This window comes from Moschus berezovskii, chromosome 7 (genome assembly GCF_049115385.1).
Source record: "Moschus berezovskii isolate FMDL1 chromosome 7, NW_MosBer_1.0, whole genome shotgun sequence".
Lineage (NCBI taxonomy): Eukaryota > Metazoa > Chordata > Mammalia > Artiodactyla > Moschidae > Moschus > Moschus berezovskii.
Window position 1 is genome coordinate 98,286,633 of NC_142466.1, and position 27,393 is coordinate 98,314,025.

The window sequence follows — 27,393 nt, forward strand, 5'->3', positions numbered from 1 at the left end:
GGTAGATTAGTGACTAGCTGGGCTGGAGAGGGGTGAGTGAGGTGATGACGGGAATGAGAATTCTTTGGGGGTGAAGGAAAAAGTGCTAAAATTGTTTTGTGTTCATCATTGTACAACTTGGTAAATTTACTAAAATATCATTGAATTGTATACTTGAAATGAGTGAATTATATGTGAAAGAAACCTCATTATAGTAAATTACTAATTATGTATAATACACATACATAGATACATATGTGTGCATATATATGTGTATGTATTTAGTCTTCATAAATGTGTAAAAAGCTAGGTTGTGTTTTGAACCAGAAGGGTGAAGAGAAAGGTGAATTTTATGTGATATCCCAAAGCTTGTGTTGTATTCTCCATTTCATTGCTATTTTTTATGAATTGTATGGAGAGGCCATCTAAAATACTGGGTGTGTCTGATGCCTTTGTTTTTCAGGTGCCCCTACCTACTTCAAGGTGATTAAAAACTTAATTTACTTTTCAGATATAAGGCACTGTATTTAGTTGATGCTAACAGTAGGTCTCATCTAAATCATAAATACTAACGTATCACATTATTAATTGGCTATACTCCAATATAAAACAAAAAGTTAAAAAAATCATAAATACTGATAAATGAATTCTAAGATACTTGGGTTAAGTAAGGGTAAAATGAAACCAATACATGGTTGCCAAATCAACTCAAATGTGTTCTATTTATGAGTTTCTTTCTAATTGTAAGATATATTATTTATTCCTAAATTATGAAATAAAATGGTAAATTAAAGATTTATTAGGAGTATTTTATAACAGATAATATTCAATTTTAATAGAAAAATTTAAGCTGCCTAAAAATTAAATAAGCACTATTATTGATGTGGACTTAATATTGCACATGATATTAAATTTGATCAGAGAAAGTTTTAGTCAACAATTGAAAGCTGGTTTTTCATAAAGAGAAAGAAATGTTTTTTAAAGTTTTATCTTGGAAAAAAATAAGAATGGGCGTAAAGACAGAGTTAAAAAAAACATTAATTCATGACCTTTAAGAAAAAATGCAGTCAGTTGCATGGGCCAGTAGTCCCTGTACTACTTTTCTTACCACAGTCCGTAAGAACTATTGGGAAGTCTGACACAGAAACAGAACAAACAGAAAATAATTCTCAGGAGCAGTTACCTGAAACATATTAAGTATTGCTTTGAATAGAGAATGAAAGGTTTAGTGGAAAATTCTTTTTATTGGGCCATGGAAGTTTCAGAAAAGCCTAGAATCTCTATTTTGTTGTTATTAAGAAAGAACCAAAATTAACTGATCTAATACACAACTATCTTCAGTTCAAAGTAGGACAGAAGAGTTCTAACAAATACTTAAAATAATCTGCTGTTGCCCAACTACACCATTCTTACAGGAGAATGTTTATGGTGTCAATGTTTTGTGTTTAGAACACACACACACACACACACACACAGAGACATGGCTGAGGGAACCCAGTGAGAGGGATCAGTGATGTATTAATCCAAAATAGCGAGGAGCACTGTAGTCAAGGGAGCAAGGGCAAAGGGTGGTTAAGAAAGGAAGTCAGGGATTAGTGCCTCAGTCCTAAATGTCAGCTCCAAAGGAAGAGGCAAAGGCAAAAATGAACAAATCCTTAGACTGCAAACTGCAGGGATCAGGCACGGAAGAGGTTCATGCAGAATGGACAGTAACAAATGTGTTGTAGCAAAAATTGCGTTTGTGGCATGAGCACAATCTCCTGGGTTCAGACACTGTGCAGCTCCAGGCGATTAAAATTCTGTTCACTGTATCTGTGTGCACAGGGGCTCCCTGCTTGGTCATTTAGGCTCAGAGACTGTTTATGGTTAGTAAACCTTAGTTTCTTTTCTCTGGACTCATTGTTAATCTGATTTGACTGTGCTGTAGATCAGTATTTTGCCTTGTTTGCACACAGCTTGCTTATCTAGAGGGCAGCTGATATTTTTATGTGCATACCTAAGGGACTTCTAAACATATGGTTCTTACACCATGCCATCTATTTCTATTTCAGCCTGGACAGTTTTAAACGGTACAGCCTTGCTACATGTAAGAAATGGCTGTAGGAAACAACACTCAACGAAGTTATTCCATCATCCCGTGTTTTATATTTGTTGAGGTAGGTGTATTTATTTACCTTTACAGAAAAACTGGAATTGAAGCAGTTTTATGCTGAGAACTTGGATTATTTTATAGAATTATTTAATCTTATGATTGATAATGAAACTTTTATAGCAGAAACATTGGTAAAGAATAAGTTATGCAATGTGTTTCTTAAATAGGAAGCCATAGAACAAGAAAATTCATCTGTGGGGTCCAAAATAATTGTGTCTTACTAGATTTATTTTCAGTGGTGATTTGAATATATTATTAATTATGAATGTAGCATTTTGATTAAATTGTTTCTTTAAAAAAATCAATATCATATTTCAAGAATTCAATAAACAAGGTTTATAGATGATGTTAATGACCTTTGGCCATGGATCCAATATAAAGAAGAAAATTTCTTAGAGTTAATTATCTTCACTGGGCATTTTTTTTTTTTTTACTGGGATATTGAGAACTTATATCGTGTGCAGTTTCTTTGGGTTTTAAATGATTTTGTTGAGATGCCCCAACTTTGTGCCAGCAAACAACTTCTCTAGCGTCTTTTGGTTAAACTTCTTGGCATCCTTTCCCCACTGTACCTCCCTTTCCATAATGTTTGTTATAGAAAAGACAAAGATGTGAAAATTTTAGGTAATTTGGAATAATGAAAAAAAGCTACTCCAGGTTTTCACAAAATGAGGTGTTGATTTGCCAGAGATGATATTATTTCTGCTTTCTTCAAGAGAAAGGGCATCTAACACATTGGTTTTTATCCAGAAAATTGTGTTTAAAATATGATGATGTGAAGAGCTGAAAAGTAAATGTCCTGAGTTTCCTTTCTGGTGACAGCTTGTGTAGTCTCTCCATCCTAAGGATCGACTGTAGCATGTTCTTACATAATTGGGCAGGGAACATTTTTGGCTTTGAGTATGGGAGGAATATACATGTTGATCCATTTTATTACCTGTATAACTTAGTTAAACTATTACTGATGCTAGCAAAAATGTACTGGTGCATGTGTTGTTTAACCACAACCTATGAATCAATAAATTTTTGTTTTTTTATCTTCTAGCTCTTGAAATAACTGTAGCTGTCTATATATTCAGTTGTATATTATCTGGGCCAAATAATAATGTTTGGCTGATCCTCAAGTTTCACTTTATCGATATCCCTTGGTAGTTTAGATGGACAACTATTACTTGATGATTTATTTTCTGGTGATATCTGTGAACCTATTTGTATTGCAAAACCAGGTGGAAACAGAGATTACATTGGGACAGAAGTGTTGATATAAGTTAAGATACTCAGACTCAAGCTATATCTTTGAAAGGGTAAACAAGGAACTCATCTTTAAACACAAGCATATATTCGTAATACTTGCCATACAAGGTCAAGAATAACTCCTTTCAGACAATAACTCTATATTATATCTATTGTGGGTTCTAGTTACTGTTGTTCATATTGAAATTGTGATGAATAAAAAGGAGCCCTTTCTCCCACTGATCATGGGAAAAGGATCGAAGAGTTTGACGCTGGTTTTCAATGTTGTTAAAACCCTGTTATTTTGTCACAACAAAAATAAAATTTCAAAGTGAACTAGAGGAGATTTAGAATAAGTCATCTGTCATCATCCTTATCCTCCTGGTTCAGTTCAGTCGCTCAGTCATGTCCAACTCTTTGTGACCCCATGAACCGCAGCACGCCAGGCCTCCCTGTCCATCACCAACTCCCAGAGTCCACCCAAACCCATGTCCATCATCATGGTAGCAGTTTTATTTTAAATTTTCTTAAAAGTTGAACAGGAACCAAACCTTAAAGTAAGCGGCTGAATTTATTGGCTGGAAGCTCTGTGTCTAAAGATTGTCAGGCCTCTAGTCTGTGAATGATGAGCTTGACAAGTAGAGCAAACCACAGAAGACATCAATTAATCTTTCTATGCCTTAACCTGACACAAACATAAGTCTAAAAACCTTGGAAAGAAAAGGTAGTTTCTTCTTTATCTTGCTGTATTATTGTTCTTACTTTGCATAGAAGTTTAAGACATATCAGTGACTTCTCTGAAAAGAGGAGAAAGAAAAAGAGGAAATGAAGTATCAATAGAATAAAGTAGAAACTGAAACGGAAAGAGGTGAAAAGTGGCTTTCATGATCCTCATGTATTTCATTCATCAAACGCTTGTTGTTATAAACACCCCATGTTTGTTGCTGCACTATTTATAATAATCAAGGTATAGAAGCAACCTAAGTGTCTGACAATAGATTAATGGATAGTGCAATTGTGGTTTGTAGATATGTGTGTGTGTGTGTGTGGTGTATATATATATATATATATTTTCCCCCAATGAAATATTATTCAGCCATCAAAAAGAATTAAGATACTGTCACTTGTGATAGCATATATGGATCTCAAGGGCATTATGCTAAGTGAAACCAGCTAAAGACAAATACTTTATGATTTTTGAATCTAAATATGTGGAATACATATGTGGAATCTAAAAAGGAAAATAAAAGCTTATAAATACGGAGCAGATTTGTGGTTTCCAGATGTGGGGGCACAGTGAGAAGGACAGAAATGGGTGAAGGGAGTCAAATGTTAAAAACAATAAATAACTTTCTTCTGAGATTGGGCAACAAAAGTTTGAGTAAGATCCAATGGGAACAAAATAAATGAAATAAAAGAAAATATTTATTGTTTAGCTACATTATTCCAGGCATTATAACAGGGATATCAGAAAACTTGATAAAAGTATAACTTGGTAAAAATGTCAACATGATCAATAAGTATCTTTCCACTGTTATTTTTTAATTATGAAGTAATTCAAACAGAGAAAATAATATAGCAGACATCACTGTACCTACCATCAAGACCAAATCTTAAAATTTGCTACATGTGCTTCAGATATTTTTTTCATGGAATGTAAAATATTCCAGATATGGCTGAAGTCCTGTTGTTCTAGACGCAGAAGTAACTACAGTTGACCCTAAACATTGTGGATTTGGACTGTACAATTCCACTTATATTCAGATGTTTTTCAATAGTAAATACTACAGTACTAAGAGCCCATGGTTGATTGAATCTGTGGATGTGGAGGAATCTTAGATATGGAGGGCTGACTATAAGTTATACATGGATTAACGCCTGCATTGCTCTAGGGTCAGTTGTTTGTATGTGAAGTTAGAGGCTTTATCCTCCTGCATAATCCTTATATGTCTACGTGTCCACATATTCATAAATTATATTTTAGGGAGAGTTTAGATAAATGATACCATATTTAATCTACTTTTTGCAACTTACCTTTTCATTCAACATTATGTTTCTGAGTTTATTCAGATTTTCAAGTCATTCTTTTAATTGTTGCCTTTTATCCCTTTATGTGAATATATATCAATACCTACTGAGGGATGCAATACTTTGGCCATCTCATGCGACGAGTTGACTCACTGGAAAAGACTCTGATGCTGGGAAAGGTTGGGGGCGGGAGGAGAAGGGGACGACGGAGAATGAGATGGCTGGATGGCATCACCGACTCTGTGGACATGAGTTTGGGTGAACTCCGGGAGTTGGTGATGGATAGGGAGGCCTGGCGTGCTGTGATTCATGGGGTCGCGGAGAATCGGACACGACTGAGCGACTGAACTGAACTGACTGACTGAGGGATGGTTTGGTTGATCCTTTCCTATTTTCTTAATGCTTTATACCCTTACAGCTTTTTTTTGTTTTTTTGCAGAAATTATCCTTATTTCTCTCTCTGTATGCAGGTGTACAAGGGCTTTCCTTGGATTGACACCTAGCAGTGGCATGACGAGAGATGATTACAATTTCCAGTTTTGTTTCTTCATTATAGAAACAATATTGGTATTTTTCTACCAGTTTTCTTGAAAAAACTTTGCTAAACTTTATTATTAGTTTTACTGGTGTCTGTATATTTCTTACATTTTTTTCAGACAGTTTTATCACCTGAAGCTATTGAACCCAGGCTTCCTGCATTGGGAGTGTGGAGTCCTAGCCACTGGACCACCAGGGATGTCCCTGAATTTACTGATATTTAATCCTCCAGTATGTTGAATCTGCTGTCTCTAGCTCATAGTGGATTGTTTCTTTATAATTATTTTTATCTCATTCTTGGCAGAGCTAAAATTCTTCTTCTATATAATTCATGTGGGCCTTAGGTTTTAAGAGTATTTCTTTGGAAAGATTTTATGTGCATGTTTCTCCTGGGTTTATGTTTCTATATTCATTAGTCAAATTTTCATAATTCAACAGAGTTATTAATCAAAGTTCATCTTCCTTGTAGTCTCCCTATGCCAGCAGGTGGATTTACAAAGAATACTGTCTCTGAAGCGTCAAAAGCAAGCTTTCAGGAATTCTGGCTTTTACACAGCAGTCTCAGTTCCAACTGAGGTCCTTAGAATGTCTTATCCTCATGGGCATTAAAACCCAAACCTTGTTATTAAGACTGCCATGTACCCCTTCTCTATTCCCATTCAGGTTCACTGTGTCATCGGTTTACTCAGTTACCACTCCTGCTCTCAGTACCCTTTTGGATTCAACTCATCTATGAATTAAAAAGAAAGAAAAAGGCTGACCATCATTTGTAGGTGTTTGTGGTAGAATCTTTGCATGACTTTTTTTCTTCCATGAATGCATTCACTCATTCAGCATTCATATTTTTAGTACTTATTTTTCTTCCCCAAGTCATTGTGTGTTTTGCCCTTGTTTGCATACTTGACATACTAACTGGGTTTCTGTAACTTGTATCTCATCAAGGTTTTTTGCAGGTCTGTGGTTATTGGGCCACGTTTAACATGTGTAGGGAATGGAGGGTGGGGATGAGAGACAAAAAGAGCTCTCTTGTGTATTTTCTTGGTGATTTTAACTCTATGAGCATAAAATTTTATTTGTGGTAGTTGGTGAAGAGAATAGATGCCAACCAGCCTCTAAAATTCAAATTTGCTGATATAGTAGAAGCTTGTTTGAGACCCACCCAGAAGGCTGAAACAGTGGTAGAGAGGCTGACAAAGCAGCATGCAGAAGGAAATATCTCAGGGTAGTACCATGTCCGGAGAGTATTGCTTTAGGTAATCCTTGAATGTCACAAACCAAAATGAGGGGTTAAGATATCACTGGAGAGAGGGCAAAGTTTGTAGATTAGGAGAGTATCTAGAGAAAGTGATGGGCTGAAAGGAGGGAATTAACAGTGGGAGGACAGCAGAATAGATTGAGAAGTATGATATGCAGTGGGCAATGCAGGTAGGTTCCAGAAACCAAGCCCTTGAATGTTAGAAATTCAGAAAAATGCCTCAAGTACATCTTCCAGCTAATCCTTAAAATGTACCTTTCCATGCTGGCTAAAACCTGTTAAATGGAAAGCCCTTGACAAGAAAATAATGACGTGATTGACCAGAATAAAACTTTCCTGTCACTAATGAGAGGGAACTTCAGAATCACTAAAATTCGAATTGGTCCACAATAATACTTCTGGCCAGCTTTTGGTTCTTTGCTGATCTTGCTCTAGTAGTGCAAGTAGTAGAGCAAATGCTGAACTAGACAAAAGCTTAGAAAAGTCAGAGGCAGCAGGAAGAGCAGTAGAAGTTTACCAGCCTATAACATGAGGACAAGGGGGACACCTACTTCCCATCCTCATTTTTATTCCTTGAACTCAATAATATTAATTTTGGGTAAGGATAAATGTACAACAAAGTAGCTTCCAAAAAGTGATAAAAATAATCAAATATTCTTTGTGATTTTTATTCTTAGTCCCTGTTTCTCTCTCTCTCCCTCTGCCTTCCCTACCTCCCTCTCTGCCTTTTAGTCTATTTCTGATCCCCTTTTCTCTGACATTTTAGCAATACCTCTCATGCTTGAGGATCTAAAATGGAGAATCTCCCTGAGGGGAAAAGACACTCAAATTTGTGACTGAAGTATAATTTTTCCCTAAAAATAAGAACACAAGTTGTTTGAGATCTCCCATGTCCCCCAAATCAATACCTAGCTCTATTTTTGCAAATCACTTAGGGCTGAAATACCCTTTTTGCAAATCTTTTCAAGTATCAGTGGACACCTTTTGAGATAGTTTCACTGCATGCTCTCTAAACTTGTGAAAAATTCAGTCAAATCTCTTTCAAACATATTTGTGCTAACAGGAAAACTCTAAATGGAACTTAGCTTCCTTGGCAGACAGTATTAAGTATCAGGCGTTGGATATAATGAATGTAATCATTGCTTGATATGTACAAACGTGACAGTTTTATCATTTTGATGGTTGCTTGTACTTGCAGTTGTTATTGCCTTTTCTTGACAACTCATTTTTCTCAGCTGGAACCTACTAGGTGATCATCATAAATCCCAGACTGAAGATAAATACTCTCATGAAGTTCTGCAAGAACTTGATTCTGAGTGTCTTTCTCCAGGGCCAGAAGTTAAGGAATTTCCCCTTGTCATTTCTGGACAATGAGTGCCATTTCAATGTCTCACTTGTTTCATGTGCCTCCGATTTTAAAGGAAGGGTTGCTTGACTTTGCTTTCTGCTGTTTACTTGCAGGTGCAAAGATTTAGCAGCTGTGATTGCCTTGTTTCTGAGTCTTAAATTGCATTTATATTTAAGTCACATTGAGATCTTTTTCTCCTTAAAAAAAAAAATAAAACTGCTGGTTCTTACAAGGAGAAAGTATCAAAACTTATCCTCAAAGTAGAACAAGAAAATAGCTTGATGTCAGAAGCAGTGAGTTTGAGTCCTGGCTCTGCCATTTACTGCTTCTATAAACTTGGGTTCCTTCTTTGGCCCTCAGTTGCTTCATCTTTGAAGTGGAAATAAAAATAACTCCTTCCTGAACACTTTTGAGAAATGAGGTAATGCATCTGAAAGTGCTTGTCAATTAGTAAGTGGTTAAAAAGTGTTAGCACAAAAATAATTTTAAATAATAAGTTCTACCCACTATAAAACAGAAAACAAAAAGTGCAAAGATGAAAAATAAAACTAAGCAAACACACACGTACACAGACACTAAAACCCTGACAATTAGGGAGCAAGTCTGGCACTTTAATCCCCAAATATGCAACATCGCTGGGTTTAGGGGTATAATGTTTTTAGAATATATTGAGATGTTATTGGATGTGGTGTTTTAAAAGCAATGAACAATCCATAGTCTTTTTAACAATTGCAGTGATAAATGCACATTATCAAGTACTTTCCCATGCTTTTCCTTATTTAATCATTATTTTGACTAGTGTTTGCAGTACTGGGGTAAAAGAACAATGCCAATCTTTAGGTATCTATTTTTCATAGTATCAAAATATCAATATTGATTTTAAAAATTAAACCATCACCCTTTATCCTTGTCATCAGATGCCCTTCCCAATGAATGAAGTCTCCTCTGTTCTTCAGCATTGAGTCTCTCCAAGGTGAATATTTTGGGATCAAGGTCCCAGTTAAATCTTCATGAGGGGAAAAGAAGTTAGGAATAAAAAAATGAATCTGGCTCCAGAGAGCAAAAGATCAAGAGGGGAAGAAATATAGTTCTGGGGAAACTCAGATGCTTGGACTCCAAGACCAACTAGGAGTTGGGCCTGGGAACCTCCCAGCCCCTTCTTTCTCTGACCCCCTTACCATACCCTCCTCCTGTTTTCCTTACTGGTCTACTCCTCCTCCCACCCACCCTTTCAAACTAATGAAAAGCCCAATCTAACTCCAGGGGAGGGGGAGTTATAAATCTCCAAGAAATATAAGAAAAGATGAGCAAACTCACTGGTAATCTAACAGTGATAATGATAACTATACCATGAAGGAATTTTGAATAGAGCAGGGATGAGGTCAGAATGAGAGCAGCTCTGCTCTTGTCAACATTTCAATGAAATATATGACTGTCTGCATGCATCTCATGAAGTAAGTTAGTCAGATTTCAGATTTTTTTAAAATCCCCTAATGTGTTATACTATTGTGCTCAGTCGCTAAGTTTTGTCAGACTCTGCAACTCCATGGACTGTAGCCCACCAAGTTCCTCTGTCCATGGGGTTTTCCAGGCAGGAATACTGTAGTGGATTGCCATTTCCTTCTCCAGGGGATCTTCCTGACTCAAGGATTGAACCCTCATCTTCTGCATCTCCTGCATTGGCAGGCTGATTCTTTACCACTGAGCCACCTGGGAAGCCCATTATATCACTAAATATATCATATTTGACATTTGCATGGTGTTCTAAAACTGGAGTCCTGAAAAACATCAGTAGGAAAATATTGACTTTTTTCAATAGAAATATGTCTTTTAAAATTTCAAAATGAAGAAACTGAGATACAGAGAAGTTAATTGGCTTACTCAAGGCCACACAGCCAATAGGGATTTTAATTCATCATACCTTCATATCTTATGTTCTTTTCACTGCATGTATGTAGGCATGATAATCATTGGCCTCCTGGTCACATGGAAAGAGGGAACTTTCTCCTCTGGAGAAAATAACGTAGGGTAAGGAAGTCCTTTCAGAGGCCAGAATCCAAACATAGAAATGTTGAAGTGTGAATTTCCCTTTCTACAAGCTTCTGTGCTTTAAGAGCTTAATGAGTATTGTTATGTTTAAATCCAGGTAAATCTTAACTATCTAGAACTCTTTCAAAGTAGGGCATTTAAAAAAATTGTTATTGGATTATAGTTGATTTAAAATTTTGTATTACTTCCTGCTGTACAGCAAAGTGCCATTCAGTTGTGATCACTGCAACTTTGTAAGTGCCATTCAGTCCTGATTACTGTAACTTTGTTGCATAGTCTAAAGTCAGGGAGCCTGACTGCTCCAGCTCCATTTTGTTTTGCAGGATTGCTTTGACTATTCAGGGTTTTTTGTGATTCCATACAAGTTGTAAAATTTTCTGTCCTAAGTCTGTGAAAAATGTCATTGGTAATTTGAAAGGAATTACATTGAATCTGAGGGTTGCTTTGGGTAGTAAAGTCATTTTCCAATCCAAGAGCATGGTATATCCCTCCATCTGTTGGTGTTGTCTTTGATTTCTTTCATCAGTTGCTTATAGTTTTTGTATACAGGTCTTTTGCCTCATTAAGTAGGTTTATTCCTAAGTATTTTATTCTTCTTGTTGCAGTGGAACATGAGTTTGTTTCCTTAATTTTTCTTTCTGATATTTTGTCATTTAGTGTATAGGAATGCAAGAGATTTCTATGTATTGCTTTTGTATCCTGCAGCATTACCAAATTCATTGATGAGCTATAGTAGTTTTCTGGTTAGCATCTTTAGGATTTTCTGTGTATATTATTATGTCCTCTGCAAACAGTGACAGTTTTACTTCTTTTTTCAAGTTTGGATTTATTTTTTTCTTCTTTGATTGCTGTGATTAGGACTTCCAAAACTATGTTGAATAAAAGTAGCAAGAGTGGACACCCTTTCTTTTCCCTGCTTTCAGAGGAAATGTTTTCAGTTTTTCATTGTTAAATATGATGTTTGCTGTGCATTTGTTGTATATGGTCCTTATTATGTTGAGGTAAATTCCATATATGCACACTTTCTAGAGAGTTTTATTATAAATTAGTGTCGAGTTTTGTCAAAAGCTTTTTCTGGATCTATCGAGATGATCATCTAGGTTTTGTTCTTCAGTTTGTTAATAATATCACATTAATTGCTTTGAATAAATTAAAGAATCCTTGCATCCCTGAGATAAATGTCACTTGATCACAGTGTATGATCCTTTTAATGTGTTGTATTCAGTTTGCTAGTATTTTGTTGAGGATTTTTGTGTCTGTGTTCATCAGTGATACTGGCCTGTAATTTTCTGTTTTGTGATATATTTATCTGATTTTTGTATCAGAGTGATGGTGGCCTTATAGAATGAGCTTGGGAGTGTTCCTTCCTCTGCAATTTTTTGGAAGAGATTCAGGAGAGTAGGTGTTAACTCTTCTTTAAATGTTTGAGTTTCCAGACCACCATATTCCCATATGGTATATGGGGGATCTTCCCAACCCAGGGATCAAACCCAGGTCTCCCACATTGCAGGCGGATTCTTTACCATCTGAGCCACTAGGGAAACCCAAGAATACTGGCGGTTTAGCCTATCCCTTTTGCAGGGTATCTTCCCGACCCAGGAATCAAACCAGGGTCTCCTGCATTGCAGGTGGACTCTTTACCAGCTGAGCTACCAGGGAAGCCCCTCAATACCAAAGTAGTGACCCTTATTCGCTTATGAACCTGAGTCCCTGTCCTAGTGAAACCATCCAAAGATGATAGTCCTAGTGAGAACCATCCACACACAAGTATCGTCTCCCAGGTTTTGCCCAAGAATGCTTTCCTTAATCCATTCACCTACTTTGTGGAGTTTCCAGACCACTGTATTCCCATATGGTATACCATGTAGTAACATGTTCCTTACCAGCTTCCCTGATAATTGACATAGCACCTTAAATCAAGCATCCTTCGTAATGTTGAATGAATGCACCAATCCTCTGATTCTCATAGAATTTTATATTCTGCCTCTATAGGTCATGAGCCCAATCAAGCCAAAATAATAGCAGAGTCTGGAATGAACATGTTATATTTTTTTACGAACTATAAAAGCATCTTGTCCTACTGCAGTGTATTATCTTGCACAGGGTACAGGTGAATTCATTCTTTGCTTTGTGATGCCTTTTTTCTTTTAAAATCCTTTAAATATAATTTGAAGCAGTCTAAGCTGTCATTGAGATGTGTGGCTGGCCAGATTCTTTGCATTTCTCTTGAATCCTAATTCGAAGATTATATCAAGGCTAATTTTTAAGCCAATACAATGTTATGATCATTTATTCTAAAAAGCAAAGCAAAAACCCTTGAATTTGAATCTATTTCACAGCATATAAAAGTCTAATTTATAGGAATGCTAAAATAGCAATCTGTAAGGAGAAGCAGCTTAGCACTGTGTCCCAAGATCTTCAAGACTTTGTATTCCTCTTTTTACCCCAAAAGCACAATCTGCTTTTTTTTTTTCGTAATTGAAGCATAGTTGATTTACAGTGTTGTGTTAATTTCCGCTGCAGAGCAAACTAATTCAGTTGCACATATATATACATTCCATTATGATTTATCACAGGATATTGAATATATTATAGTTCCCTGTGTTATACAGTAGGACCTTGTGTTTTCATTCTATATATGCTAATTTGCATCTACTAACCTCAAACTCCCACTCATGCCTTTCCCACCCTCTTCCTACTTGGAAATCACAAATCTGTTCTCACTGTCTATTGCTCACACATGCTCACAGAGGATTCCAGCAGCTCCCTAATCTTCCTGGTTAAGCCTGGAATTGATATCCAAGCTCGTGAAGCAGTCTCTGGGCTCTTGTTACCCAGCGAATCAAAGAATTTTGTTGATCAGCTCCAGCCATACGTATCTATTTTCTTAAGCAAGGAAGCCACATAAAGGTGCCTTAGCCCTGCCACTGCTGGCTTTGCTGTCATGGGGAATACTAAAATCTCAGCCACGGGTGGGTGTGGGTGTTAGTCACTCAGTCATGTCCAACTCTTTGCAACCCCATGGACTGTAGCCCTCTAGGCTCTTCTGTCCATGGATGGGTAGCCATTCCATTCTCTGGGGAATCTTCCCAACCCAAGGTTTGAACCTGGGTCTCCTGCATTGCTGAGAGAGGGCATCAGAGGGCAGACAGACTGAAACCACAATCACAGAAAACTAGTCAATCTGATCACATGGACCACAGCCTTGTCTAACTCAGTGAAACTAAGCCATGCCGTGTGGGGCCACCCAAGACGGATGGGTCATGGTGGAGAGGTCTGAAAGAATGTGGTCCACTGGAGAAGGGAATGGAAAACCACTTCAGTATACTTGCCTTGAGAACCCCATGAACAGTATGAAAAGGCAAAAAGATAGGACACTGAAAGATGAACTCCCCAGGTCGGTAGGTACCCAATATGCTACTCAGTGGAGAAATAACTCCTCATTTAAAAAGACCCTGATGCTGGGAAAGATTGAGGGCAGGAGGAGAAGGGGATGACAGAGGATGGGATGGTTGGATGGCATCACTGACTCAATGGACATGAGTTTGGGTAAACTCCGGGAGTTGGTGATGGACAGGGAGGTCTGGCATGCTGAGATTCATGGGGTCGCAAAGAGTCAGACATGACTGAGTGACTGAACTGAACTGAATTGAACTCTTGCACTGTAGGCAGATTCTTTACCACGTGAGCTACCTTTGTCTCTGTGGAGGATAGAAAAGAAATTCTGTTCCCAACTCAATGCCTCACTTCATCACCAGAGCATCAGGAGGTGCTGATGTGTCTTTACAACCTTCTGTTCCCAGGACTCAGATGTGAATCCGTGTACTCATGGAAGAACCAGTGCCTAAAACAGATACATTTGTCTCCTCTAGTTGCATTTTTCCTTCCCCCTTTTCCATGCAAATAGTTCAAAAAATAATATTTTGTAGGCCATCAGTTGCAAGGAAATGGCAACCCACTCCAGTGTTCTTGCCTGGAAAATCCCAGGGATGGCGGAGCCTGGCGGGCTGCCGTCTATGGGGTCGCACAGAGTCGGACACGACTGAAGCGACTTAGCAGCAGCAGCAGCAGCAGCAGTTGCATTAACTTCTCAGACATGCTGGGTATGTTCAGGTCATGACAGTAGATATTGTAGCCTACAAGCCAGATAACCTCTCCATTCAAATTCTGCAGCACAGCTGTAAAATGTGATGCCATTTTGGGACTATGGATATGTAGCTATATAGCTATAAAGAAAAGTATGTGCAAAAGCCAGTGTTTGCCTCTGGATATTGGTATTAAAAGTACATTTTTTTTTTGCATAGAACTTAATTACTTTTTCTATCAGAAAAAAATAACTTCCTTTTAAGAGGACATTAAGTCACTGATGGGTGTAGTATGAAATATGAAAATACTGTTGTTTAAAGGTAGAACCTGGCTACTTCTTCTGAAGCTTGAAAACTCCTTCACAAAAAATCTGAAGACTCATTCACTTCTCAATATAGAAGTGAAACAATAGTGAAGGTTGCAGTTTCTAACACTGGATTTTTTTTTTACAATACATACTATGTGTTTATCACTAATAAAAGTGTTTGGAGTATCAATGTAAATATTTATAATCGTGTTTTAGTTGTCAGTTTCATTTAGGAAAATATTTGAGTGCTCTGGAGTCTTCTCTGGTTATAGATTGGTATATTGTTCATTATATAAGAGAATGATTGTTCTTATTTTTAGTCTTAAAACTGCTGTCTTTTCTACACATATTTGTAGAACTGTGTTTTTCTGCTCAACTGGCAGCTCTGGCCTGCGTGCCTGCAGCGGTTGCCTCCTTTGTGCCTGTAATGTGAGTGGAGCAAAGAATCCTTGTCCCACTCCCGCCCCTAGACACTTATCAGCATCAAAAGCTTCTCTCCTCCCAGTTAAGAATAAAGGCTCTTAGTGCTAACTGGGGCCCTCGATCATTGTGCAGATCTCTCTTGTTTCAGATAAAATAATTGAGATTTAGAGAGGTTTGGAAAACAGTCTGATACTGGGAGGGATTGGGGGTGGGAGGAGACGGGGACGACAGAGAATGAGATGGCTGGATGGCATCACCGACTCGATGGACATGAGTTTGAGTGAGCTCCGGGAGTTGGTGATGGACAGGGAGGCCTGGCGTGCTGTGATTCATGGGGTCACAAAGAGTCGGACATGACTGAGCGACTGAACGGACTGACTGACTGAGTGACTTACCAGAACTCACATAGATGATTATTAACTGAGTTGGCAACCAAAACCTGTAACTCTTGACCCAGTCATAATCAATAGCAAATGAAATTAATTGTTCAAAGCCAAATAATTTCAAAAGCAGAAATATAAAAAGCATTTCCAAATATGTACATCAAGAATAACTGTATAATATATAATGTTAATATATAATATTATATATAATATTATATAACTGTATAATATATATAACTGTATAATATATATAACTGTTATATCAGTCTATTTAATGTACTATTAGGAGGAACCTTCAAAAGTATTAGATCCCAAGGCCTACGGAGATTCTATAACAGCTCTGACTCACCTTCTGGAGGGGCCAGGGAGGCATCCTAGAGGAAGTTCATTTAGAGCAGTACTTGAGGACTAGTGAGTCCTCACTCAAGTGAAGGAGGAGGAGGAGTCTTCCAGGACAGAGAGACAGCGTGGCATGGGCCGAGAACTAAGGATCTACAGAGAACTTGAAAAGCTGAAAGAGTTTTAGTAAGGCTGGAGCTTAAATGGTAAAACAGGGATTAGTGACAGAGAAGAGGCCAGGTCATGAATTGCCTTACAGGCCATAGTAAGCAATGTATTCAACCTCAAGGCTTTGGGAAATCAGGATGCTCCTGGATATTTTTAAGTTTATGAAAGTAAAAAAATGTATTAGTCTCTCAGTTGTGTCTGGTTCTTTGTGACCCCACGAACTGTAGCCCACCAGGCTCCTCTGTCCATAGAATTTTCCAGGCAAGAATACTAGAGTGAGTAGCCATTCCCATCTCCAGGGGATCTTCCCGACCTAGGGATTGAATGCAAGTCTCTTGCATCACAGGTGGATTCTTTACCATCTGAGTCAAGTTTATACATTACCTGATAAAATGAGATGTCAGCAAGAAGTGGTGATGAGAACCTGGAGCTGAGGATAGGAGACATGAGCTCAGGTTTGCACTATGTACAGTGGACACCATCTCTCCCCGGATGGCAGAATATCATTCTTAGAGAGGTGAACAAGGGTCAAGGCCCTAGGGCCCTCATTGCCGACTCTCTATAATATCAGATAGATGAGAAGAATGTGAAAGGAATGATACTTTATCCAAAAAATCCTGAGCATAGCAAACTGCTTTTAGAAGTACCATGTCACCTTTTATCATAACCTAGGAAACTTTGAAAAAGATGGTGTCAGCAGTTGGTCTGGCTTTGACGCTTCCCAAAGCTGAACAGGTATATATATGCAGGCTCCCTGTAACAAAGGCTTAAAGATATTTTTTTTCCTAAGAATCCTGACCAACATACGTAGGTACAATAATTTCATTTTCTGTTTCAACATCCCCTTTTCTTATTTCCTCCCTCCATTCACTCCTGCTCATCACACCACCTTGATGGAAAAGTATGATCACTCCAGAAAAGGGTATCTGACTATTTTGCTCGTGACCCATGATCAGATGGATGAATCCATATTTAAAGTGATTTTCCAGAGTTAGACTTGCAAAGTGCTAACCCATTCACATACTCTCATTACAGTCCCTTCATGAGCAACAGCTTATATTTGAGAAAATGAGACATAGGAAAGTAAGATCCATCTGTGGTCGAGTTAGGATTTTTTCCTCCAGGACACTGGTGAGCACACGTGGGGATGAAGTCACGGTGTTTGGTGTCACTGGCACAGTGTTTTCACACAGTGGTCCAGGGACCACTTGCTCTGAAACAGTTAGATGCTTGTTGAAACTCAGGTTGCTAAATCTAATCACTGATCTTATTCGGTATGGAGGTAGGGGGTTAGAGATGTGTATTTTTCTACATTTTTAGGTCATTATGCCCAGTAAAATTGACTACATTGATCAATAAAGCAGTTCACTGTGAACACAGTGGAGCAGATGCATGCAACACTCTGCCCATTTTTCTCAACCTGAGGCACTTGCAAACAGTCCTGAAGAGACATACAAGTTTTTCTATCTTGTCCCCATAGGCTATTCTCTAGCTGTAGAAATGTGCTAGGCCTAACAAGTTGAGGAGGCCGTGATTGCTAGTTCCCCTTGACCAATGAAGAAGGCATCATGATGGTGGATAAACTGTCTACCTTCTTCACTCCTCAGTGGGACTGTTCTGGAAGGGCTTTGATATCATCTCTGAGAGGTTCCCAGCGAGACTGAATGCCAGTTGCCCCTAGTGGTAACCTACTCACTAATGCACTGTTACTGTCCTTTTCCTCCCTTCCTTGTCTCCCCAGATAATATACTGTATGTGGAGTGGAAAAACTTTATTATGCCAAATTAGGGAATGAGATTTGAAGAATGGAGGGTAAAAATTTTTTAAGAAATTTGATAAAGGAAATTTTATTAAATCCACCCAGTCAAAATGGAGTCAGTTCAAGCTGTTATATTTTTCACACTGTTTTAATTATTTCTGTGTGGGTATACATCCTTCTATGAAGTCTGATGTATTCAACAACCTTTCCAAAATATCCTCATTATTTTATATTAAATCTAACTTTTTCTTAAAAGTATTCAGATTTTTCTGGAGATAAATATTAATTCTATGTATGCTAGATGGAACTTAGATAACTTAGGAATCAATTTTCCATTGATAGTAGACAAAAGAATGTTTAGCCAAAAAAAAAAAGAAGCATTTTAAAGACTCATTTTCCCTGAAACTACGTGTTATTTGACCCGAACAATTGAGGACACGATTGTTCAAACTCATTTTTGCATGTCCTAAGGCAAACACTTTGGAGCTGAATATTGGTGTGCTTTTTTTCTAGTCCTAAAGGATGGCAGCATGGTGTTTTAGAAGAAGCATGGGTTTTTGGGTCTGACAAAATAGCTGTAATACCTTACTAATCATCTCCTAGTTGTAGTTTTCTCATTTGTTACCGGGACGGGGGAGCCTGGTGGGCTTCCGTCTATGGGGTCACACAGAGTCAGACACGACTGAAGTGACTTAGCAGCAGCAGCAGTAATAATAATAATGCTGGTAATACCTACTTCACTAGGTTGTTCTGCAGATTACACAGTGTTTTTAAGGTGCCTGGACATGGAAGGTAGATACTTACTTACTACACATTCAGTTCAGTTCAGTTCAGTCACTCAGTTGTGTCCGACTCTCCGCGACCCCATGAATCACAGCACGCCAGGCCTCCCTGTCTATCACCAACTCCCGGAGTTTACTCAAACTCATGTCCATAGAGTCGGTGATGCCATCCAGCCATCTCATTCTCCGTCGTCCCCTTCTCCTCCCGCCCCCAACCTTTCCCAGCATCAGTCTTTTCCAGTGAGTCAACTCGTCGCATGAGGTGGCCAAAGTATTGCAGTTTCAACTTCAGCATCAGTCCTTCCAATGAACACCCAGAATTGATCTCTTTTAGAATGGACTGGTTGGATCTCCTTGCAGTCTAAGGGACTCTCAAGAGTCTTCTCCAGCACCACAGTTCAAAAGCATCAATTCTTTGGCGATCAGCTTTCTTCACAGACCAACTCTCACATCCATACATGACCACGGGAAAAACCATAGCCTTGACTAGACGGACCTTTGTTGGCAAAGTAATGTCTCTGCTTTTTAATATATTATCAAGGTTGGTCATAACTTTCCTTCCAAGGGGTAAGCGTCTTTTAATTTCATGGCTGCAATCAGCATCTGCAGTGATTTTGGAGCCCAAAAAATAAAGTCTGACACTGTTTCCACTGTTTTTCCATCTATTTCCCATGAAGTGATGGGACCAGAGGCCATGATCTTTGTTTTCTGAATGTTGAGCTTCAAGCCAACCTTTTCACTCTCCTCTTTCACTTTCATCAAGAGGCTTTTGAGTTCCTCTTCACTTTCTGCCATAAGGGTAGTGTCATCTGCATATCTGAGGTTATTGATATTTCTCCCAGCAATCTTGATTCCAGCTTGTGCTTCTTCCAGCCCAGCGTTCCTCATGATGTACTCTGCATATAAGTTGAATAAGCAAGGTGACAATATACAGCCTTGATGTACTCCTTTTCCTATTTGGAACCAGTCTGTTGTTCCATGTACAGTTCTAACTGTTGCTTCCTGACCTGCATACAGGTTTCTCAAGAGGCAGGTCAGGTGGTCTGCGATTCCCATCTCTTTCAGAATTTTCCACAGTTTATTGTGATCCACACAGTCAAAGGCTTTGGCATAGTCAATGAAGCAGAAATAGATGTTTTTCTGGAACTCTCTTTTTTTTTCCATAATCCAGTGGATGTTGGCAATTTGATCTCTGGTTCCTCTGCCTTTTCTAAAACCTGCTTGAACATCTGGGAGTTCACGGTTCACATATTGCTGAAGCCTGGCTTGGAGAATTTTGAGCATGACTTTACTAGGGTGTGAGATGAGTGCAATTGTGAGGTAGTTTGAGCATTCTTTGGCATTGCCTTTCTTTGGGATTGGGATGAAGACTGACCTTTTCCAGTCCTGTGGCCACTGCTGAGTTTTCCAAATTTTCTGGCATATTGAGTTCAGCACTTTCACAGCATCATCTTTCAAGACTTGAAATAGCTCAACTGGAATTCCATCACCTCCACTAGCTTTGTAGTGATGCCTTCTAAGGCCCACTTGACTTCACATTCCAAGATGTCTGGCTCTAGGTCAGTGATCACGTTATCGTGACTATCTTGGTCGGGAAGATCTTTTTTGTACAGTTCTTCTGTGTATTCTTGCCACCTCTTCTTAATATCTTCTGCTTCTGTTAGGTCCATACCATTTCTGTCCTTTATCAAGCCCATCTTTGCATGAAATGTTCCCTTGGTATCTCTAACTTTCTTGAAGAGTTCTCTTGTTTTTCCTATTCTGTTGTTTTCCTATATTTCTTTGCATTGATCCCTGAGGAAGGCTTTCTTATCTCTCCTTTTTATTCTTTGGAACTCTGCATTCAGATGCTTATATCTTTCCTTTTCTCCTTTGCTTTTCGCCTCTCTTCTTTTCACAGCTATTTGTAAGGCCTCCTCAGACAGCCATTTTGCTTTTTTGCATTTCTTTTCCATGGGGATGGTCTTGGTCCCTGTCTCCTTTACAATGTCACGAACCTCCATCCAGAGTTCATCAGGCACTCTGTCTATCAGATCTAGTCCCTTAAATCTATTTCTCACTTCCACTGTATAATCATAAGGGATTTGATTTAGGTCATATCTGAGTGGTCTAGTGGTTTTCCCTACTTTCTTCAATTTAAGTCTGAATTTGGCAATAAGGAGTTCATGATCTGAGCCACAGTCAGCTCCTGGTCTTGTTTTTGCTAACTGTATAGAGCTTCTCCATCTTTAGCTGCAAAGAATATAATCAATCTGATTTCGGTGTTGACCATGTGGTCTTGTCCATATGTAGAGTCTTCTCTTGTGTTGTTGGAAGAGGGTGTTTGCTATGACCAGTGCGTTCTCTTGGCAAAACTCTATTAGCCTTTGCCCTTCTTCATTCCATGCTCCAAGTCCAAATTTGCCTGTTACTCCAGGTGTTTCTTGACTTCCTACTTTTGCATTCCAGTCCCCTATAATGAAAAGGACATCTCTCCAGAAAGCCCAACTAGAAGCTCACACCATGAACAAGCCAGTAGTTATCAACTCAGGAATGTCCTCAAGGTTTCTTATCATCTGCTTCTATTCAGCTTGCTCTGTCCCATCATTCTTATTCAGTAACTGTCCTGGGCTGAAGGAGGATTATTTATAGGATTCTGTGTAGCCAGTATCTGAGGCCTGAAAACATTTGTCTGACTGGCAGAGTCACCAGCTTGAATGCAAATCCAAATGGCTAACTTGTCAAGCTAATGACATACACAAAATTTAACTGTTTAATTTGTTTGCCTTCCATGGGAATTAATCTATTTGGACAGAACTGAATGAAAAGACAGATAGTTCTGACACTCTTCAAACACAAGATGCAAAATAGCCAATTAATCTTGTCCAGCCAGTCTGGGGGTCTATGTACCTACCCTTGTCACTAAAGAACAAGCCTGGGTTGGATGAAATCTTTCTCTTCAGATTGGTCATTCAAGCATGCATTGTAAGGGATGACAAATTCTGTGAAATGTATTAATATTTCTAAGTGAAATCAGTACCTTGATTGTTTCTTTGATGTATATAATCTTACTACTTAGGTTGTTTGATGCCTTTCTGCCATAGGGTATCTTGTGCTGAGTTCTTAATGGCAGACTCCACTTTTCATTGGGAGAATCTTGCATTAGTGAACATATGTTTATTGTACACAGCCCCAGTATCCTTCCAAAGTAGACTGTCATCGCTGGTCTTAACCTTTGTGGTTATATTCCTAGAGGTCTTATCTTTTGAGGGCCAGGATGGTATCTGCTTGCTCTTCATATCTCTGATGCCTATTATATAAAAATGATTTGTACAGAGTATAAATGCTTGTTTTAGGTTGGATCCCTCCAGAACAGTCTCTAAAACCAAGATTTGAGGGCAAGTAGTTTGAAAGTACCTGTTACAAATGGGAAAGGATGAAGCTAAGACACAGTACATTGAAGGCAGGTGCCCAGGGTGGAGAACTGGGCTCAGTGCATGCTGGCGACACCTAGGATATGCCTGAGTTATCCCAAACAAGGGGCGAGGAAGCTGGTATATTTATCATCTGGTAGCTGCATGGTGGTTCACGGTTTACTCCAAGGGGCATTGATTCCTGGGCACTCCAGCCAGCCCTGCACACAGCCAGCGCACTCCCACATCTCAGGAAGCCCTCAGGCAGAGGGTCACTTTGTGAAAAAAATAGGGACTGAAGGGACTGTGAGCAGGGCACCAGCTGCCTCTGCTGTAATGTTCAATAAACTCTTCTTGTACAGAATTGAATGGAATTTTCCCAGAGCTATAAGAAATGTCAAATGACTCAAAGACCTGAAATCACTGATTTTTACTTACCTCCTGCAGACATGTGTTTTCAGCAGTATCAACTTTGTCAGGGCTGAACGATTTGGGAGCAATGCCATCTCTAAAAGCAGCAGGAGGGCAGTGTTTATTCTGACTCCATCACACCGGTGGGATGTCTTACATACCCAGGCTATGTTACAGATAGGGCAATAAAAGCACTTTTTTATGCTTTTTAAACAAAGCGGTATGGGATCTCAGTAGAGACTCCAGGGAAGAAAGACTGTATTGTCCTTTGGAAAGAGTACTGGGCCAGGAGTGGGGGATTTAGGTGTTTACATTCTTTCTCACTGACCTCATGTGGCCTTACAGAAATCACGTTGAACCTTCTGGCCTCATTTGCTGACCTGTAAAATGGATAGGTTGAACACTAAGGTTTCTTTCAGTTTCAAGTATGATTGTCCTATGAAATAAGGCAATGGGACTTGTATTATGTGCATCGAGTAGAGATCGGAAGGGAAAAATACAGATTTACACATATGTACAAATTATGCGTATTTATTTCTGTAACATGTGTGTCTATTCATTCTGTAGTTATTTTTATTCCAAAAATGAGAGAACATATTGTTATGACATTCAGAATATATCCTTTTCTAATAAAATTTTCCCCTAAAAGCAAATGGTTTCTTCTCCCACTTATAAGTAAGAATATATTTTCCATGTAGGATCACAACAGGAAAGGGAATTTGAGAATGAGATCTTTTCTTATGACTGACACGATTAAGTAGTCTATAGTGATGAATGTTGGTTGAAAATTCATGTGAAAATAACCTAAGGTTGCTTCTCCAAGTCATTTAAGTTTCTGTTAATTTCCCATCTGTCTTCATAAACTCAGCAGGATTATACTAGTATGGAAGGATTCCCTACTTCTAAATATTAAAAAAAAATCCAACTTTGCAGTTTCTTTTTTGCTGATTTAACCTTAAGTATTGGCCTCATAACCTAATAAATGTAAGGTCTTATCCTGTTTGTTCCTAAGAGGTAGAGAGTGGCATGGGAAGGGTGGGAGCAACCAGTTTAAGCCCATTGGTAGGGCTCACTTACCCCAACCCCTCTCTCTTTGAGGACTTCATATCATACTATGAATAAGAGAATGCTGGTATTTTATGATAACGATGTACATTAGGTTGTGATGGAGATGTCAAAGAGAGGGAAGTACACATTCTATGCTAGCATCATGGCTAATCACTCCTGGCTCTGACCTTCCCACTCGGATCCTTTAAGGGAATGTGCCTGGGCTTGTCTGGTGCTCAGCTGAGGATACAGAATGTGATTCACTGATTTTGAGGCCAGCCACGTTTTTAGACACTCTTAAGCTGCTGCTTCTGTGTACTGAGAAAGCAGAGACACAGCCAGGCCCTTCTGCTAGTGCTTTGCCATGGTGTGGACACCTGGTCATCTCCCCAGGGACCAACCCACTCCAGACTGGGTCTTCAGGCCCCTGGAACTGCAGAATGGGTTTCTAAGATTCTCTGGCTTCTCTAGTAGGGTCAATGTTTTCTTACTGGCTAATTAGGATGTCTGAAGTCCCAATAGACCTTTGAGTCAGAATCAGCTGGGGAACTATTTAATGGTTAGGGATAGTATAGAAGGCCGTGCTCAGCCCAGTTCAGTCTGCTGTTCAGTTGTTGGTCGTGTCCAACTCTTTGCAACCCCAAGGACTGCAGCAGAGAGGTTTCCCTGTCCATCACCAACTCCCAGAGCTTGCTCAAACTCATGTCCATTGAGTCGGTGATGCCATCCAACCATCTCATCCTCTGTCAACCCCTTCTCCCTTCTTCAGTCTTTCCTAGCATCAGAGTCTATTCCAATGAGTTGACTCTTCATATCAGGTGGCCAAAGTATTAGAGCTTCAGCATCAGTTCTTCCAATGAATATTTAGGATGATTTCCTTTAGGTTTGACAGGTTTGATCTCCTTGCAGTCCAAGGGACTCTCAAGAGTCTTCTCCAACACCACAGTTCAAAGGCATCAAATTTTCAGTGTTCAGCCTTCTTTATGGTCCAACTCTCACATCCATACTTGACTACTGGAAAAACCATAGCTTTCACTATAGGATCTTTGTCAGCAAAGTGATGTCTGTGCTTTTTAGTACGCTATCTAGGTTTGTTATAACTTTTCTTCCAAAGAGCAAGCATCTTTTAATATCATGGCTGCATTCACCATTTGCAGTGAATTTGGAGGCCAAGACAATAAAATCTGTTACTGTTTCCACTTTTTCCCCTTCTATATTAGCCATGAAGTGATAGGACCAGATGACATGATCTTAGTTTCTTGAATATTGAGTTTTAAGCCAGCTTTTTCACTCTCGTCTTTCACCCTCATCAAGAGGCTCTTTAGTTCCTCTTTCCTTTCTGCCATTAGGATAGTATTGTCTGCTTATCTGAGGTTGTTTATATTTCTCTGGGCAATCTTGATTCCTGCTTGTGCTTCATCCAGCCCAGAGTTCACATGATGTACTCAGCATATAAGTTAAATAAGAAGTGTGACAATATACAGCCTTGACATACTCCTTTCCTGATTTGGAACCAGTCCATTGTTCCATGTCCCGTTCTAACTGTTGCTTCCTGACCTGCATACAGGTTTCTCAAGAGGCAGGTAAGATGGTCTAGAATTTCCATCTCTTTAAGAATTTTCCATAGTTTGTTGTGATCCACACTGTCAAAGACTTTAGCATAGTCAATGAAGCAAAAGTACATGTTTTTCTGGAATTGTCTTGCTTCTTCTATGATCCAACGGATGTTGGCAATTTGTTCTCTGGTTCCTCTGCATTTTCTAAATCCAGCTTGTAAATCTGAAGTTCTAGGTTCACATACTGTTGAAGCCTTGCTTGAAGGATTTTGAGCATTACTTTGCTAGAATGTGAGATGAGTGCAGTTGTGCAGTAGTTTGAACATTCTTTGGCATTGCATTTATTTGGGATTGGAATAAAAACTGACCTTTTCCTATCCTGTGGCCCTTGCTGAGTTTTCCAAATTTGCTGAGTACAGAACTTTAGCAGCAGCATCTTTTAGTATTTTAAATAACTCAGTTGGAATTCCATCACCTCCATTAGCTTTATTCACGCTTCCTAAGGCCCACTGACTTCACGCTTCAGAATGCCTGGCTGTAGGTGAATGACCACACCATTGTTGTGATCTGGATTATTAAGACCTTTTTTTGTATAGTTCTTCTGTGTATTCTCTTCTTAACCTCTTCTGCTTCTGTTAGGTCCTTGCCATTTCTGTCCTTTATTGTGACCATCTTTGCATGAAATATTCCCTAGGTAGCTCCAATTTTCTCTAGTCTTTCCCATTCTATTGTTTTCTTCTTTTTTGCTGCGTTGTTCACTTAAGAAAGCCTTCTTATCTCTCCTTGCTGTTCTTTGGAACTCTGCATTTAGATGGATATATCTTTTCTTTTCTCCTTTGCCTTTCACTTCTCTTCTTTCTCAGCTATTTGTAAGGCCTCCTCAGACATCTATTTTACCTTTTTGCATTTCTTTTTCTTTGGGATGGTTTTGGTACACTCCTCCTGTACAACGTTATGAGCCTCCGTCCATAGTTCTTCAAGCACTATGTGTATCAGATCTAATTCCTTGCATCTATTTGTCACTTCCACTGTATAATCATAAGAGATTTGATTTAGGTCATATGTGAATGTTCTAGTGGTTTTGAATGTCCTGCACTTCTGGGCTTGTGTAAAACATACAAGCTCAGACAAACATAAGTTTTGTTTAAGCTTACTTAGTGCGGCTTACTTAGTTTTGCTCAGTTTAGGAATCATAACCTTTCCGTAATCATGACAGAGACATAGAGGAATGTTCCATGTATCCTGACAGAGAATGTCAACTGATGGTTGGAAAAGGGTGAGATGGCCATTAGGTTGGGAGCTAGAGTGTGCCCACAAGTTACACTAACGTATTTCCTCAGGGATTTGGGCAGATGTGAGAATAAAGTCACAGTGACCAAAGGGTTTATAGGAGCTAGACTATTTCTCAAAAGTTAGGCTGAAAAAGGCTTAAAAACTACTGACCTATGATTATCTGGAAGCCTTTTTAACTTAGGACTTTGTCAGTTCAACAAAAGACTCTGTGAATGTCAGAATCCATACTCTGGAAAGGAAGAAAGTGGAACAAACATGGTCTCACACACACACACACACTCAACACATCCGATGTCCAGGGCCACACCCTTAGCCTTCTGATTAGCTTTCTAGAAGTTCACTTTGAGTGTAGACATTATCCAGTGATTCTCAGGGAAGTATATCTGAAGATGTTCAGTAAATGCCTGCTGCTTGGAATACTAACCTGTGACTCCCATCTGCTCTAGTCTGCAGCCTGAGTCTTCTCTCATAGTCTGAGCTCTCTGCCTGGAACAGAACAAACTTTCTTCTTCTGTCCTTTTGTGTTAACAAGCACACAGGGTCCTCTTGTTCAACAGCAAAGGGGCAGAGGTAGAGACAGGAAAAGAGTAGGTTTAAACTTGGATCCTTTGCCAGCAGATTCTCTTCTTGAAAGGTGATGGAAATGAACGTTTATTCAGCTTCCAGCTATGACACCCAGGTTTTTCTGGCAAACTGCTGAATTTATCAATTTCTGTGGGATAATGATATTTTCCCTGGAACTTCCACTGATACTTGGAGTTATAGTCTGTAAGTTGTTTGCTTTTTTGTGTGTGTGATTTTTTAAAACTTGCTTTTTCTCCTGTGTCTTACTCACTAGACTATAAGCTCTATGCATAACAAATGAA

General features: G+C 38.9%; 1 protein-coding gene across 4 annotated transcripts in view; it reads left to right on the forward strand.

Moving 5' to 3' along the window:
• The window catches only part of PLPPR1 (phospholipid phosphatase related 1), a 299,720-nt gene that overhangs the window by 152,500 nt on the left and 119,827 nt on the right, over nt 1-27,393 (forward strand). For all 4 annotated transcript variants that reach the window (XM_088837738.1, XM_088837741.1, XM_088837739.1 and 1 more), the window contains exon 2: nt 2,031-2,135. In XM_088837738.1, the coding sequence (XP_088693864.1) occupies nt 2,073-2,135 (63 nt within the window). In that variant the 5' untranslated portion in view covers nt 2,031-2,072. The remainder of the gene's footprint in view (nt 1-2,030; nt 2,136-27,393) is intronic.